The sequence below is a fragment of the Parasteatoda tepidariorum genome, chromosome 2 (assembly GCF_982258835.1).
Source record: "Parasteatoda tepidariorum strain Cologne lab strain chromosome 2, Ptep-v5.0, whole genome shotgun sequence".
NCBI lineage: Eukaryota > Metazoa > Arthropoda > Arachnida > Araneae > Theridiidae > Parasteatoda > Parasteatoda tepidariorum.
Window position 1 is genome coordinate 331,008 of NC_141756.1, and position 18,497 is coordinate 349,504.

The window sequence follows — 18,497 nt, forward strand, 5'->3', positions numbered from 1 at the left end:
ACGTCGTTTGTACCAGCAGTTATTCATAATTTCTCGGCTTCTTTAATCTAGTTTTTCTAATTCCGATATTCGTAATACGTTATCACGACGTATTTTTCGGCCCTTTTCACATGGTTTTTAAAATTCTGATACTTTTTATACGATGTTATCACGATGAATTTGAGTAATCACTCTTCGAGTATTCGATTCGTGACAATTACATCGCAAATTCACGTCGTTGAACAATTTTATCAGCTGTTATTCCTCATTTTTCCGCAAGATTTTCCAAACTCCGTAATTTTTTAAATTTTATTACGACACGTGAATTTTGAATTGAAGTTTTTGGCATTTTGTATTCGTGAAGATGCTGTTGTATTATCCCGCCATTTCGGGACGTTTTTTCAGAGAATTCGCCGTGGAACAATTTTGTGAGATCGTTTTTATAAAGTGAAATTTCATGAAGGCAAATTAGAATTTTGTGAACTGGTTATTTATTATAATTTGAATTTGGCAAAGGAGCCATTTTTTAGAATTTGAATTTTGTGAAGAGACCGAAAAACGGCCCCAATTTCTATCTGGATCAACCCCTGATATCTGTTCCGAAAATTTATTATTTATAATAAATAGATTTGTGTTTTTTTCCCATTATTTTAATTTTGCATTATTTTATTTATTATATTTGAAGACATTAGAAGATATTTATGTAACTTGCGCTTTCCTATTTTTCCCTTTCAATTATATCTCTAATCTATTTATTTTTTTATAATAGAGAGTAAAATAAATTGTGTTTTTTTAACATGATTGTTTAATTTTTTCTTGTATACTTAACTCTTTAAAATATTCCCCATCGACGAGATTTGAGGACAATAAGGCTTACTTTTTGTATCATTTTACTTTTTTTTAAAATAAATTTGCCATAATTTTTTAATTAATATGCATCAAAAAATGGAAATACTAAAAAATCTTACTTAAAGAGTATAGTCCTACCCAGTTGTCTTATTTTCTATATTTTATTTTTAGAAATATTCATTAGTTTATTTTGTAAGATTATTTAGCATTTTTAAAAAGATTTTTTTTTATATATAATCTAGCACCTGTAATGCAGAGTATCTGTGCATAGCAGAGATACTAATAAATGTAATAATAAAATTAAATTATAGCATTTATTATTATCATCAAATATGGAACCTACTCAGATAAATTAGTTTTTTTTTATATTTAATTTGCCTTTCATATTTATATCATTACTTACTTTTTTTATTGATAATGAGTTAGTGATTAATTTATGAAGTTAGATTGTTTTTTTATGATTTTATCTCTTTTTGTATTTGTAATTATATGTAGAAAAATTGTATTTTATTATAATTTGCATAAAAACTTGAAACGCACCCTTTTTGCGGTTAAAAAAATTTACATTTGTTCATTTTTGTATATTTCACGTCATGAGGGTGCAATGTATACAGGGTATACAAAACTGTATGCAAAATTTAGCAGGAATATTGCATCAGATGTTTCTGCTATTGACTCACAAATTGCAGGAAATTTTTATACAAAAATTTTAGTGTTGACTAAGTGAGACAAGTTTTAAATATTTTTTTTTCTTCTATATGATATATTTCAATTGTCTTTAATGCCATCTTTTCTCTTTATTGTGGTGTATTTGTTACCGGCCAAGTATGAAATCCGGCAGACCCTTAGTTATATATTCCGATAATGGAACAAATTTCGTCGGCGCAGAAAAAGCTCTTCGTTCAATAGATTGGGATACTTACTTACTTGTCCTCTACGTGCCTTGGGCACTTAAGGCCTCCAGCATATCCCTCCAACGCCTCCTGTCTTTAGCAATAGATCTTGCTTCCTCCCAGCCAGATATTCTGCATTCTTTTAATTCGCTCAAAAACATGTGCCGGATGGTAAGTCTGGGTCTTCCTCTTGTTCTTTTACCATCAGGGGCACATGTAAGTGCAACAGATGAAATTTTTTCTTTGGGCATTCTAAGGATATGTCCGAGCCAGCTCCATCTTCGTTTTTTAATTTCATCTTCGATTGTTTTTATTTTAGCTTTCTTTAATAGATTTTGATTTGATACTTTGTAAGGCCAGAAAATTTTAAAAATAAATCTTAAACATTTGTTTTGAAAGGTATTCTAATTTTTATATTTCGATCTTAGTCTGTTTCCAGGTTTCTGCGCCATATAATAGTACTGCTCTAACAATAGCTTTGTAAACAACTATTTTTGTCTTCATTTCAATATTTGACTCTCTCCAAAATTTATGTAATCCCTTAAAACATGTTCTTGCCTTGATTATTCTCTGTCTAATATCTTCACTACTTCCACCTTTTTTATCTACAATAGAACCTAAATAGCTAAATGACTCTATGTCATCTATTTCGTGATTTTCGATTTTAATTTTGTCATTTTTCTTTTGATTTATTCTCATTACTTTAGTTTTCTTCTTGTTCATGAATAAACCTACACTATTTGAATATTTGTTGAATTTGTCTGTTTTAAGCTGAAGGTCTGTACATTTGGATGAAATAAGTACGATGTCATCAGCAAAATCAAGGTCTTCTAAAGTAGTTCTGAAATTCCACCTTATTCCTCTTTTTTCATCTTTCAAGCTGTTTCGCATAATCCAGTCTATCACCAGTATAAATAAAAATCCCGATAAAACACATCCCTGTCTCACGCCAGTTTTTACTAAAAAGAATTCAGTTAATTCTCCATTTACTTCTATACATGCTTTGCTGTTATCATACATATCTTTGATTATGTTAATATATTTCTCTGGTATATTATAAAGTGATAAAATTTCCCATAACTCTCTTAACTGAATCAAAGGCTTTACTGAAATCAATAAAGTTTAAATATAACGAGGTGTTAAATTCTAAGCTTTGCTCAATGATATTTCTAAGTGTGAAGATTTGCTGCATTGTTCCATTTCCATTGCGGAAACCTGCTTGTTCTTCTCTTAAAATTCCATAAGTTTCATGTTTTAGTCTATTCAAAATTATTCTTCCAAATATTTTTCCCGGTATGGAAAGTAGGCTAATGCCTCTCCAATTTTCGCATTTTGTTAGATCGCTTTTCTTGGGAATTTTCACTATTACTGCTTCTTTCCATTGTTCTGATATTCTTTCATTTCTCCAGATCTCATTAAAGAGCTTTTGCAACTGTCTTGTAGCGGTTTCAAAATCTGCCTTAAGCATCTCTGCCACGATTCCATCTCTCCCTGCAGCCTTCTTTGGTTTTGTGGCCCTCAGGGCACTCTGTACCTCATCCAGCGAGATATCTTCCAGAGAAAAATCTACAGTAGATACTACATTTAATGTAACATTCGGGAGTTGCTCAGAATTTTCAACATGGTGTGCGTTAAGCGTATCTTCAAAATATTCTCTCCATCTTTCTTCGATCCCTTATCCGTAGTAAGTAACTTATTGCTTTTGTCTCGTACTGCACATTGCGAATTTCGTTTATTTCCTTTTATTTGTTTCACTTTCTGATAGAAAGTACTTATTTGTCCTTTTTGCGCTGCATCTTGAGCTTCAGTGGCAAGGTCTGTGAAATATTTCCTTTTGTCTTTTCTGGCTGACTTTTTTACTTCTCTATCAATTTGACTATACTGCTGTCTATACCGATTAAATAATCTTTCAGACTTTGTAGTTTCCGTCTGTATTTTCTTTTTCCTTCTGCTTTCAATTAGTATTAATGTTTCTCCCGTTATCCATTCTTTGCCTTTCTTTTTACCCAACACTTTTTCTGCTACGTCGCAATAAATGTTTTTGATATGTTCCCAAGTCTCTTCAACTTTTTCTTTTACCTCACTTTCTGATTGCTGAGTGTTGCCATGATTTTCTTCTTCCTTTAACAGCTCAAATTTGTTTTTCAACTCGATTGAAAATTCTTGTCTGCACTCTTTGGCTTTTAACTTAGCAATGTCATAGCTTATTGTTTTATGTCCCGTCTTCTTTGGTGATTTTCTTAATTTTAGTTTTAATATTGCAAGAATCAAGTAGTGATCTGATCCAACGTCGGCACCTCTCATCGCTCTTACGTCTCTTAGTGAGCTCCTGAACTTGTTATTAATTGCAATATGATCTATTTGATTCTTTGTTCTTCCGTCTGGTGAGGTCCATGTACATTTATGTATCTCTCTATGCTTGAATCTACTCCCACCTATGTTCAAACTATTTAGTTCGCACAGGGAAACAAACAGTTCTCCATTTTCGTTCCTCTCGCCCGGTGATTCGTTTCCCATGGAGATTTCATCATCACTAATCCGTTTTCCAACCTTAGCATTAAGGTCTCCCATAAGAATTATCATGTCATGTTTTGGAACTCGATTTAAAACACATTGTAGTTGATCATAAAATGTCTCCTTCTCCTCCTCATCAGTATCATTCGTTGGTGCATACACTTGAATAATTGATAGTTTAATATATTTTGAATAAAATCGTGCTCTTAAAATTCTTTCACTGATTGGTTCCCATTCAAAAGACTCTTCGCTGTTTCTTTATTAATGATTAGCGCAACGCCTCTTTCGTGCTTTTCTTCAGCTCCTGAGTACAAAATGATTTGTTCATTTCCAGTTTTAATCTTGCCAAAACCTGTCCATCTAAGTTCTGATATTCCCAAGATATCCAATTGGTATCTATCCATTTCCATTGATACCTGTCTACTTTTTCCACATTGGTACATAGTTCTTACATTCCAAGCACCAATTCGTAACTTGTGTTTAGGTTTCATCAATAACTTCTTCCGCATCGAAGGCTCCAAATGGCTTTCCCTTCGACACTTCATAGGCGTGATTTCCTCATTCCAGGTTAGAAAACTGTCATTTGAAATTTCACAAGTCATTGCTTCCGCCAAGAGAATTTGGACCGATATGCTTTTGGTTTCTGTAATCAGGGATGTTTAACTGGGTAGAGGGACTAGCCCAACGCCCAACCCTCCTCCTTTATCCAGGCTTGGGACTGGCGCACGGAACAGCCGAAGCTATCCATGTGGCGGAGTTATAGATTGGGATAAATTGAGCTCAAAAGTTGCAGAACAAAAAATACGTTTTAAGTTCAATCCTCCTTCGGTGAGCTGGGGGGGGGGGGTTGGTGGGAGCGCTTAATCCAGATGGTGAAACAAATCTTACGTAAAATATTAGGACGCGCTACGCTCAACTATGAGGAGTTGCTCACTCTCCTTTGTGACTGTGAAAGAATAATAAATACAAGACGTGGTCGATATTTCATCATTAACTCCCGAAATGTTCTTGCACGAGATACCTTCCTCAGGTGTAGTAGATATTGATCAGGTAGATAAGAAAAATTTAAGTAAACGAGCTAAATATATCTCCAAAAAAGTAAGAGAATTACTTAGAGCTAGGTTTAGGACTGAATATTTAGGACAATTACGCCAACAATCGTTAAGAGATTATAAGGAAAAACCGTTAAAAGTAGGGGAAATAGTTTTAGTCGAAGATATTAATAAGAAGCGAGCATTTTGGGATTTAGCTAAGGTATTAAAGGTAATTCCTGGCAGTGATGGCCACACAAGAGTTGCATTTGTAAAGACAGAAAATTCAGAAATTTTAAGACCAGTTCAAAGACTGGTTTAGATTAGAGCTGGAAAATGAATATGTTGATGTAAAAGGAAAATCATTGAAAATAAGTAGCAGTGAAAGAGTTGTTAAACCTACTGTACCTTAACATGTTGTAAAGTGTATGATTCATTAAGCATTGGCGTCGTCAGATAAAATTTATTGGGGGGGACCATACTTAAGACTGTTATTTTCAAGTTTCTTGAGAAAAAGACAAAAATATTACCCTTGCCCTTATTATTTATTTATATATATATATATATATATATATATATATATATATATATATATATATATATATATATATATATATATATATATATATATCTTAATGTATGACAAAAACATGATATCAAACAGAAGAAAATTATATTTCACAATCAAATCAATATCTTTTACTAACATTCAATATATAATTATGAAAACTGAAACATCTTGATTCTATGATGCAGAGTGTTCCGTAATCTACGTCCTCATATATAATTTTAGAATCATCTTTAAGAATTAAGTTAAAAAAAATATACAAATTAGAAATCTCAAACTACCATTTAAAAGCAGGGAAAAACGATAAGAAAGTAGTGAGAATCACTATTAAGATAAACGGAATTAAAACTTTAAAACCAGTTTGATTGCCGAATTTAGTTTGAAGTGTCTTTCAATTACACTATATTTTTTTCGGCAAATAAACATACATTTTTAATCTCACCGTCTCAATTGATGATCGATCATGTTTTGATTTTCTTTTTCTTCCCCGAGGTAGAAATTTAAGCCGAAGCATTGTTCATAATTGTGTAATTTGTGCAAAATTTAATTCTCAGTGCAAAAAATGGGAGATTTACCAGCAGAAAGATGCATTCAATCTTTCCCATTTAATATTACAGGAGTTGATTTCTGTGGCCCCTTTCAAATTAAAAACAAATTTCAAAGAAAAGGTCCATTGGAAAAAATTTACATTGCAATTTTCATTTGTTTTGTAACTCCCTCAGTACACTTTGAAATACTTACAGATTTGACATCAGATTCTTTCATAGCTGCTTTAAAACGATTTATGTCTCGAAGAGGTAAAGTTTCAACTCTTTTTACAGACAATGACCGTAATTTTGTAGGTGCGAATAATGAACTCAAACGCTTATTTAAACTAGTAAGCAAACCAGACAATATTTTGGCGAAATATCTCAGTTCTGAAGCCATTCCTTCGAATTTCATTCCCCCCAGATCTCCACATTTCGGAGGCCTTTGTGAAGCTGGAGTGAAATCATTTAAATTTCGTCTTTTACGAGCAGTAGGATGTTTAAAATTAAATTTTGAGGAATTTTTAACAGTAACAAATCAAATTGAAGGAATCTTAATTCCAGACCAATGGTACAGTCCGCAAAAAAAAAAAAAAAGATATCACCCTGAATAACTTTTGTTCTAATGATCGGATTTTCACGATCTAAGTGTCAATCTTAATGGTTCCTGGGGGTGACCTCAAATATGCTAATTAATTAGTGCTAACTATTAATTAAGTTACGAAATCAGACACAAAAACGTACTTTCTCTGAATAAACATGCATTTTTTTTAACATATTTGGAATCCTGACCCTTAAAATAGGGGGGGTAGACAAAATTTCGAAAAAAATGGGTTGTAAATTAGGTCGCAATAAGGATTTATATATCTGGCGATGGTTTAAAAATATGCCAAATTACCTCGCCATTGAAGGGGAAATAATTTATAACAACCATAAAGAAACTGAATGAATGACAAGATGGGAAAAGATAGTGCTTCTCGTTGCTAAGCAACCAGAAGAATTTTCGCGTTGCTTTCTGGGCTTTTTTTTTTTTTTTTTTTTTAAATCTCCTTTAAAAAGGAAATTATAATAAATTATTTTTGATTCTCCAAGATTATAGAATCTTTGACTATTTATCTGACATTATTTATTTTTTTAAAGCTGTTTTAATGTAATTTGTATGACAGTTTTGAATTAAAACCAAATTTTCATAAGTTATCATAAATTTATGAAGAGTTGTAGGGTTAAATGCTTTTGCCCCTCACTTCGAGTTTCTTAGGAAAGGAAAAAAAAGTGATCAAGCAAAGGTGGACCTGAAAAAAGATAGCTATTCTGATGCATAATCGCAAAATTTTATAGAAACCACGGTATTTATTTTCGATAAAATTGTAAAGCTTAATAAATGTTATATGGCATTTTAAAAGCATTTTGATATATATATATATCATAATAAATAAAAACAAAAAAAAACACGATGAAAATTACGAGTTGATGTTATTTACACACTCCTTTCGTTAGTTCTTTAAAAAACATGATTAAAAGAAAATTAGGTTTATAATACCCTTAATTAAACAAGAGTAACAATTGTTACAGTTTTTACAATACTTTTTCAACTCTGACACTCTTTTCATGAGATAACTTCTTTTGCCAACGATTTTGTCCCTTTTTTTTGTTAGTTGAAACCAGGTTACGCTTCTTGTAATTTTTACATTTTATCTTTGAAATTTCAATCTCGAAAGACATGCATGAAGTGACGCCTAGTCCAAAGAATCTAAGTTAAATAGTTGTAAGGCCGCGATTATTACGAAAACAATTAACTGCTCTGGTTCAATGAAACAATTACAGTAAAACTTGTGTAAGTTGACCACTTCATGCGCCTTGTTTTAGTGGCCAACGTAGACAAGTGGTCAACTTATAGAAGGGGTGGGACATTGTTTACTTTTTCGCTTCCTACATGTTGCTACATTTAAATTTTTTTTTTTACTTGACTTAAGAATTTGATTTAGCAATTGGCCAAATGAATATCTCAAGAAATGTGTTTAAACCTAAATGAACTTCAATTTGTTACACAGAAATAATTTTAATATTTAACTAACTTTTTTAAAAAAATTATTTTGTTAGTTATGCATGTGAAGTGTTTAATAAAAATAATTTCTTAAAATATCAGAACACGAAAACATTGAAAACTTTAACAAAACAAAATTATTTTAACACTTCAAAATTTATTCTGTTATTACTACACATAGAAGCCTATTTGCTCACTATTGCAACTGGAAGAGCAACTTTTCAACTAACACACCTGTTTTCAATGAATGAATGAACGAAATGGTCAAAAGCTGACTCCCTACACAGTGCCGTAACTTCACCCTTCGGGGCCCTGGGGCTCAAATTTTTGCCGGGGCCCTTTCTAAAACTTTGTGTACTCTATCTCTAATCGTCATTTTAGCTACTTATGTATCATGTTGATTAATATATTTATGAAAATTAGTCACTTGTTCACATAGAAATGGGATTACAAAATATTGTAAGTTGTAAATTTAACACTAGAATGTAAAATGTTATATTTAAAAAAATTAATTTTTAATTACAAAACACAAATAAAACATCTAAAAATAATTACAAAACACATACTAAATACAGATTTTAAATGTATTTAATGGTTCTAGTTTGGTAGACAGATTTATACACTTAAGTTTGTTGATTATACATCATTTAAATAAATGTCTAGAATAAAGATTTCATATTTAAAATTTTAGATTAGTTTCAGTTTTTGAAAAATATTTAAAATAAATTGAAAAATAGATTTCATACTAATAATTTTTTTTAAAAAAGGTGAAAAGAAGAAGAAAATTATATAAAATAAAAAAAGTCATAAAATTAATATTTATAATTATTAGTACAAAATATAAATCCATCCATAATTTGAAACACAGTCCACTAAATTTGCTAATCTATTATTAATTAATAAAAATTAAATAATAAATTATAGCAATTTTAAAATTACTGAACATAAATCTTTCTAAAATCTGAAATAAAAAATTTCAAAACTTAAAATTTATTTCTCCTGGCCTTTGTTGCCGCAAATTCATCAATTATATCGCTGAAATCAATATTTCGTGTTTTTTCGTTTTCAATAGACAGTAGAGCAAATCCATTCAATCGATCCTGTCCCATCGAACTTCTCAATAAATAACTTTTATAAGTTTCAATTTCAATTTTGAGGAAGTATAACAACAAGTATAATCTCTACACACTGTCACGAAGTGCATAATACATCCTTAATCCATTATAGTGATTTTTGTTAGTAACTGACAATTTTTAATGGTTTTTTTTTTCTTTTCTTGTTTCAAATTTTATTGTCGTAATCTAAATGTAAAGACTCAAAGTCATTAACTTCTTTGTTAACTTCTTAATTCAGTGAGATCTTCATACAAAAATTTCTTTCAATTTTAGTTCAAATGGGCGAACAATTAATTATCTCATACACATTTTATAGATAAGCAATCACATTTAAAAGAGATGTTTAACAACTATTTATATTTTAGACTTTCTTTTCCTCCGACACCAGTCATTTATCATCATATAGGTCGGTCATTTTAGATATAAAATAAAGTTTCAGAACTTCCAAGTGTAAAAGTCTCAAGTGTTACATTAGAATACCAGGAATAAGCGTAGCAAGAAATTTTTATGATATAGTATAGTATAGTTACGTTAGAATTTTCTTTCAAATGTTAAAGGATAGGATATATTAATTTTAAGATATTATTAAAGTGAGGAAAAGAAAGAAGAAACAAAATATCTCGATTTGACCAAAATTTCTTACATTTTGAGAAACGAACAAACTGTGTTTTTAGAAAAATATTCTAAGTTTGTATTTTAACATTTTGTCTGCATTTTTGCGTATTTCCGCTTTTTACATATTCTTGTCACCTAATTTATTGTATCCAAGATTTTAAACATATGACTACTAGGAAATCAAATTTTTATAATTTATTTTTGGTTGTTTCAATAACGTATCATGAATTTCTATCATCCTTAATTAATAAGTTAAAAGATTTTTTCATTACATAATTTAAGTTCACATGCATTCCTTCATACATAACAAGCTAGATAGTTTTAAATGGCTTTTAAATAACTTATCATTTTGACGGTTATTTATTGATATATTTATGAAAAATTGCTTGATAACATTTGTTTTATATCGAATTAAAAAAATAAACTTTTGTGATGTAATGCAAATTAATTTACATTTCAAATGTTTCAAGAAAAGCTTGTAGATATTTCTAGAAGTAAGTAGTAGATCACGTATGGAAAGATTTTCGATCAAAGTTTTGATACATAATTAAATGAGATGTAATTCAGGCTGATAGGATAAATAGTTTTGAAGTAATAATGGTCTTCTTCATAATAAGTGCATTTCAAAGACAGTACTTTTGTACACACACATGAAAAAAAAGAAACATTTCAACCTTTCAAATATAAGCAATGCTGTTTCGTGTTTTGTCTTATTTGGTTCAGTGATTTAAAATACAGACGAAATACTACCTCATTTGTCTGTATAGCATAGCAATGTAAGATAAATAAGTTCAAGTAAAAATGGTACTTGTTGTACAGGGTCCTAAAAATAAAGTAGTATTTTGAGCAGAATTCATTCATGAATATTTTGCCAATCGAAACTTCTGAACAGACAAGATGTTAAATAAATATATGTATTTATGATGTCATGTAATTATACATGATAAAAAATTATGGCAAGAAACTAATATTTTTTAATATTCCAAAAAGGTTCTTTCTTATTTTTCCAAAACGAAAAATAAGAAGAAAACCTTTTTAATGGTTCGTAATGACAATGAATTTTATCTGATTTGGATTTCTATATTGAAAAATATAGCTTTGAAAATATTTCAATGAATATCTTAAACATTGGTTGCAGTGAAAATCATATTCACAATGGAAAAAAAATAATAATAAGTCTCAAAACTAGAATCTTAAGTGTAATGTTTTACACATCTTGTTCCAATATTGAAAACGGAAAATAAAGTAATTCAATTGATAAACAGAAATGTTCACACATTTTGAAGAAATGATTAAATGTAATTCTGATGGTCGGATAAATTCCTTTCCTACATCAGCAATATTTATAGTTTCAGTATTAAAATTTTCAAAAATGTATACTATAAACTGAGAAAAATAATGCATGAAAAAAGTTCTCAGAAAGTTATTATTACAAGATAATTACTTTGATGATCCTATAACAGTTTTATTTAAAAAACACTATATTAAGTGCGCTCAACACTACCTCCTTCCTCAAATGTTATGGAAACAAATTGTGCCATTTTTGAAAATATGATTTTTTTTTCTAATTAAAGCAGTTTTTAATAATAATATCTTAGTTAAACGTCTGTATCAAATATATTTCTTCGTTATTTTAATATTTAAAGTATAAGTTAAGGATAATTTTTTGTGTTAGAATAAAAGTTACTTTTTTTTATATAAATTAGTGTTGTAAAAACAACAAAGATAGTCAAAAAAATAAGACAGAATAAATGTGCAATGGGTTTGGTGTGTTAGCTCCGCTCAATATAATGTGGTTATCATATAAGATAAGAATGAAATAGTAAATTTTAAAGAAGATTAATTGCATTCGCAACCCAATCGTGATATTTCCTTGTTTTTTGAATTAACATATTTTCTTTTTTTTTCTCTCTTAAGAATATAAAACTACAACATGTACCATTTTTGTCAGTGAAAGCAAGGAATTTGAAATTAGTTTAATTTTAATGCTATGTAGATAATACAGATCTTAAAGAATCGACAAAAGTCTCTCATAAAAGAAGAAAGAATTATCGAAGCAACCTAATGAAATATTTTCTTCGAAGAATTTTCTTTTATTGATTGAAAAACTATGGTTTATTTAAACCAAAATACTTTAAATGATGACATATTTTCAGTTATTCTCAACGAAACAATGTTTATAACGTTTTATTAAATTAATTACGATTTTTTAATTAAATTAAATATGATTTTTTTTAAACAAAATCAAAGTTTGCTCTTCAATTTTGAATGAAAAACAAAATTGTTAAAATGCATAAAAAATCGAATTTCCAATTTTAAAAATTTAATGGTCTTGATTTTAAAGATATAAAATAAGAAAAAAATGTACTACATAAAAGAAATTTGATATAGGAATATAAAAAAAGCAATTCTAACAGTACATTAATACTCAGTTTTGAATGTATTAAATAATTTAGTGATAACAATTGCTTACCTCCTTAGAAATCAATTTCCTTTTCGTTTTGTTGTAATCCAAAGTAATGACATTTACATTTAAAAAAAAATTGCAAATAATTTTAATTAGTATCAATTAAAGTTAAATTTTAATTTGAAAGATTGAACAAAATAAAATTTAACAAAAAATCTATATTTGAATTAAAAATAGTTAATTTAAATAAAGTAATTAAAGGAACTAAAAATTGAAGTTTAACAGAGAGTGATTCCCGCGTTTCTTTCAGAAAAAATATATCAACAAAAGTAATCCCCTTCCATCCCTTAAAAGCTTGCATCTGTTTTCCTAGACAACTGTGACTAATCGACAAATGCATGGTTCTGGAAATATATGATATTTTATAAAAGGACAAAAAGCCTAGGGTCGTAAAGCCCAGGGCAATTTAAAGAAGTCAAAGGAAGGACATTTTCCCATGGTGTAAAAGGAGATGGCTATATTTTGAGGGGTCAGATAACTGTCTCGGTTGGTGATCTGAAGGTGTTGAGAGTCAAGGACTGCTTTAAAATATATGTCAGTGAAAGATGCATTTTATTACACCAGGGAAGGGGAAAAGAGAGGCAATTATTTTAGTTTCCTAAACACTTGTTTTATTTTTTTATGCTGAGCCCTTCTTTTGGTTAAATTTAAATTTTAAAATTTTTTCTTAATAAATTAGAGATTGTCATATGTAGAAGAAAACTCAAACAAAACAGACGTATTTGTCTCGGTTGGGGGGGGGAGTTTTATTTTATTTTTTTATTTCAAACATAGCGTCAAAAGGCGAAAAAAATAGTAGTTTCTTTTTCTGAAATTGCTAATTCTACTTTATAAACAAAAATTACTTTATTGTATACAATAAAGTCATTCCTTCTGAAACATTGACATTCACTATAGTGAATGTCAATGTTTCAGAAGGAATGACGCTCATCAATTAAATTTACGAGGAAAATAAAGATTGCTACTTGAAAAATAGCTTAAAAGTAGAAAAAAATGAGTTAAATACTACTTTTACTTTATTTTCGTGAATGTCTGAATTACAGAAGAAGCAAAGTACTTTCTTAGCTCCCTCGTTTTAATTTAAGAGGAAAATGAAATTTTCTACTTGGAAAATATCTTTAAATTTGCTTTTCCTTAAAAAAAATGTAAGCAGATTTCTCTTTTTTATTTGGAGGAAAATTAAGTTTTCTATTTGAAAAATAACTTAAATGCTGAAAAAAATAGCTTTTTTCTCTTTCTGAATTTACTAATTCTACTAGAACTTACTTTTGAGAATGTCTAAATTTCAGAAGGGGTGAAGCACTCCTTTACAATTTTGAAACAAAATAAAGTTTTCGACGCTCAAAAAATAGAGTGAATATAAAGATATTTTTCCACTTTCACTTTACTTTCCCAAATTTCAAAAGGCACCTTATTTGCCCATTCAAGTTAATTTCAGAACAACATAGTTTCTTATTAGTATTTCAGTAAAAAGTTTCTTATTAGGGGTATAGCTTCAAAAATGCCTTTCCTCTTTTCTGTGAAGCGTTTTTGTTCTTTTGAGGAAGGGAAATAATTCTCGGTAAAAGTCTTTCACCCTATGTTAAAGTCGATATGTAACTACGAAAAAAGAAGATTTTAGCAAATCTTCACACAATCTCTTTCATATAATATATATATAAACTATTCAAAAAAATTTTGCGTGGTCCCTTCATATGGGGCCCCCTTGACCGTCGGGGCCCCGGGGTGGTGCCCCGACTGCCCCGGCGTAGTTACGGCCCTGTCCCTACAGTTTCCCCAGATGGTCAACTCACAAAAGGGTTCAGATTAGCTTTTTACACTATTTCACCAAACAAGTGAAATATTAACATACATTGCAAAATGACAGAAAATTTTCTGAATTTTTTTTTCTGGTCAACTTATGAGGGTTTTAGAATAGAATTTCATAATACTCTTAGATAAAATTGACTTATTTCAGTGGTCAACATACAAGATAGACAGATGGTCAAGTTACAAAGGTTTTGCTTCTTTATTATGTAGGAAAATTTCCGTTCTTGATAATTGAGGTCAACTTATTCAGGTGTAAAACTTACAAGTGTGGTCAACTTGGCAGGTTTCACTGTATAAATAAATCAATAAATCATTAATATTCTTGTTTTTTTATTACGAAATATTAGGAGATATTTGTATACATAATTTCTTCAAAACGTGTGTTAAAACTATGATTATAAGTTATTTAAGAAGAAGAAAGGCAAATGGAGTAAAAGAACAATTTTTGAGATGATGATTCTAAAAATAGCACGTTTTTCAAATCTTTTTACAATTTTTTATTTTAGTAGTTGTTTAACAAAACAAGGCATATCGAACATCTTCCTGATATAGCAATATTTTTTTGAACTGTGCAAAAGTTGAGAAATCATACAAACAACTTTTAAAGCAAATATTTTCAACTTTTTAAGACAAAAGGGTAACTTAAAAGGGTTAGCGCACAAGATTTTCTTTGAATGTTGAATTAAAATTGCATGCCTATAGTTTTTTGTTCATTTAAAAAAACAGAACAATCTGTTCAATTTTTCCCCTGTGCGCACATACGCATTTACTTTTCATTACTCGAATAAATAAGAAGCAATAAAAAAAATAAATAATAATTTATCTTCATTTTTCGTAAACAATAGTATTTTTAGTAAATAGTCAGCTGTTCTGCTTCGAATGATATTGTGTGTGATCAGTAGAATATTTTTAATTTCTTAACAAGATTTAATTCTCAGATACCTGGCAATAATTCTCTAAGTTTTCTTTCAATAAGAACTTAGCAATAATTTAAAAAGTAATTTTACTTTAAAGAAAAACATAAATTAAAGTACTTAAACGATTGATTAGTATATTATTGGAAAAAAATATATATAATAAAATTTTAAAAAAATTGCATTAAAATTCAATAAAAAAGTTAGAAAAATAATTCTGTGAAACACGCACAGACAGGTAATTTACAAATTTATTTTAAGATTAAGGCGATATATAAGATGTAAAGAAGTTTTAAAAAACTCTACTCTAAACTCAGCTGCACGACAGCCCATGGAGGGCCAGGGCCTACTGTGCCCATCTCAGTTTTCTGGATCTAGGGCTCTGGGGTGCAGGAGCAGATGTTCCGGTCAGGTGGTCAGCCGAACGCGGAACCCCCAGTGTTTAGTTCCCAATCATGCTTGGTACTTATTTATCGACCCACTGAAGGGATGAAAGGCTGAGTCAGCCTTGCCCGGCCGCGACTTTACACATTGTCGACTCCCGGGCACTTCTTTGGCACCGTATTTTGAAATTCGCCAATCTTACATTCGCCAAGTCGGCTTTCAAATTTTCTCGCGAAAATCTTCGAATATTAATTCGCGCATGTTTCACTTGCGACATACGATTTAAAAAACGCATGAGTGAACATGAGGTGTGAATAAATTTAGCTGCTTTAAAAGTTTTTGTCTATTATCATTCTCTTTTTATTCGGACTTCCTGAAACACATATTTATTTCTTACTTTTTTATTTCCTTTTTAGGATAAAGTTTTGTTGTGGGTGTAGGGTATATGAGTAGGGTATAGCTTTTTAATTATTTTTATAAATTTATTGCAAATATTTTATGGTGTCTTTGCCAAGTATGTGGACACAATATTCAATAATGCAGCAGGGTTTTGTACCTATTGTTTAATTTTTAAAACCCTTAATTTAAGTAACTACACAATTTATGAGTTTTAAGCATTTTCTTTTTATATACGTGTAATGAAGAGGAGATTGTTGCTGTCAGCTTTATGCATGAATTTATTCTTTTTTACTTTTCTGACATTGATATCTATGATTAAATTTGATGTCATGATTCCCATTTGCAGTGCCAATAATATTTGCGTCCAAACAATTGTACTTAGATTTGGCACTATTTTGTAAATGTTATGTCCCAAACGATAAATTCCTTCATACGTATTCCTTCATACGTCCACAGCTTTGGTAGCCAAGACTTAAAAATTTGTAGCAGTTAAAGTATATTTATGAGGTGAACACAATTTTGATTAAAGAAAACTTTTTATGATTTGTAAAATAAAAATATAATGTAAACAGTAAGCATCAACTTTGACATTCTCATATCGTAACTGTATAACAATTTAAGGACAATCTGTTTATTTATTTCTGATTCATTAAAGACAAGATATTGAGTCAAATAAGAGAATCTTAACAATTTTTAAATTTAATAATTTACTTTAAATAAAGAAAGTAGTTTTAAAGCAATTGGGTTGAAAGGCTGAGGACTTACACTTTTCTCAAAAAAAATTAATCGATGTTATGATAACAAAACAAAACTCTTGCAATCAGTTATCTCAGCAAAAGTAAGATTTTTATTATCAAATAAGAAACAATTATTACCATTTTGCAAGGAACAAATAAAATAAAATAGGTCATACAGTTTTCAGGCACACAGACTGCATGACAATCTAAGAATAAATATTTGAACTTTTAAAGCAAATTACATACAATAAAAGCTATTGTGTAAAAAAAAATTAAAATACAAGTTGTTACAAATGAGACTATTATATGATTCCAGCAACTAAAAAATTATTTTGGAATTTTAAAGACTAATGAATACTATTAAATAATAACAGAAAAGTTTTCTGTGTCTCTTTTGTCTCATTTTTGAAGCAGAATATAAATTAAAATACACATCTCACTTTTTCTGATCCTTATCTTATTTAGACCATATCTTATTACCATTATTATTACCATATCTTATTTAGAAGCCCAAAAATTGAATAAAAAAATTATAAAATATATAGATCAATTGTTGAGTTATACAATCTAATAAGCTAAAGTTGTTATAAAATTATGAATAAAAAGTTACAAGATGGATAAGTTATGAAATTAATGAAGCATAGAATGAAAGGATAAATATATATAGCAAAATATATGATAAAATTAATTAGGAAACAATTAAAACGAAGGTGAGTAATTCCAGATATATACAAATAATAGTGATAGAAGCAAGAAAAATGGAAAATATCGGAATTTTCCCTGACAAATTTAAGAAACATTAAAAAAAGTTAAGCAGCCACAACTTTAAGTTTTAATAAATATGATTTGATGTTATAAAAAATAAATTAACTATACGAGAATAGTAGTGAGTATGTCATAGATTTGTTTCTTTATGTCATGGCTTTACTAAAAATATTTTTTCTCCTTGTTTTCATAATAGCACGCATTTTACAGAAAATATTTGAACAAATTTAATTAAAATATTTTCAAATTTTTTTAAAGACTCTCTTATGAAGGAAATATTGTCAATCAAAAGTTGTTCAGTATAAAATATATGCAATTTTTTTAAGATATTGCAAGCATTTTGAAGAATACATATTTTTTCCAAAATAGAAGCAATTGAAAAAACCTGGTAAAAATGAAGGAAATGAAAATAATTATTTTTCAAACTGCGTAAAATTTTTTTAAATAGTTTTATCTTTAAAATTATGTACACTTAATAATGTGATGGTTTATATAGGGGATTATTTTTTTAAACTTTGTTTATTAATTAAGATATTCAAAAGAAATTGATTATTCTAAAGATATAAATATTTTATTACTCCAGATTTTTATTTAAATTACAAGAATAGTTTCCATTTAAAAAAATTTTTAACCGAAATATGTATGCAATTAACTGAAATAATTGTGTGTATGTAAATTTTTCTTCCTCTTTCTTTATAGAAGGACGAAGTATTTTGTTCTCGATATGTGAATTTTTATAGTCTTAAACGAGGATAAAATTTTAACTTAATTCAACAAGCAACTTTTAAAAATATCCATGAGCGCGAAGATTCGTTTATGACTTTTGCGAGTGCTGTATTGAGGCGAGCGTAGGGTTGCCTCTGAGTGAGGGTTACTAGATAAGGCGG

At 29.1% G+C, this 18,497-nt stretch overlaps 1 protein-coding gene across 1 annotated transcript; it reads right to left on the minus strand.

Moving 5' to 3' along the window:
- Positions 1 to 3,305: 3,305 nt before the first annotated feature.
- Positions 3,306 to 4,304, minus strand: LOC147814369 (uncharacterized). Its single transcript, XM_087155304.1, has one exon. It carries the CDS (start codon positions 4,302 to 4,304, stop codon positions 3,306 to 3,308), a length of 999 nt encoding a protein of 332 aa, XP_087011430.1.
- Positions 4,305 to 18,497: the final 14,193 nt, after the last annotated feature.

What these genes read in the sequence shown, in the direction of transcription:
- LOC147814369 (XM_087155304.1), bottom strand. Translation starts at nt 4,304, where the DNA reads ATGATAATTCTTATGGGAGACCTTAATGCTAAGGTTGGAAAACGGATT.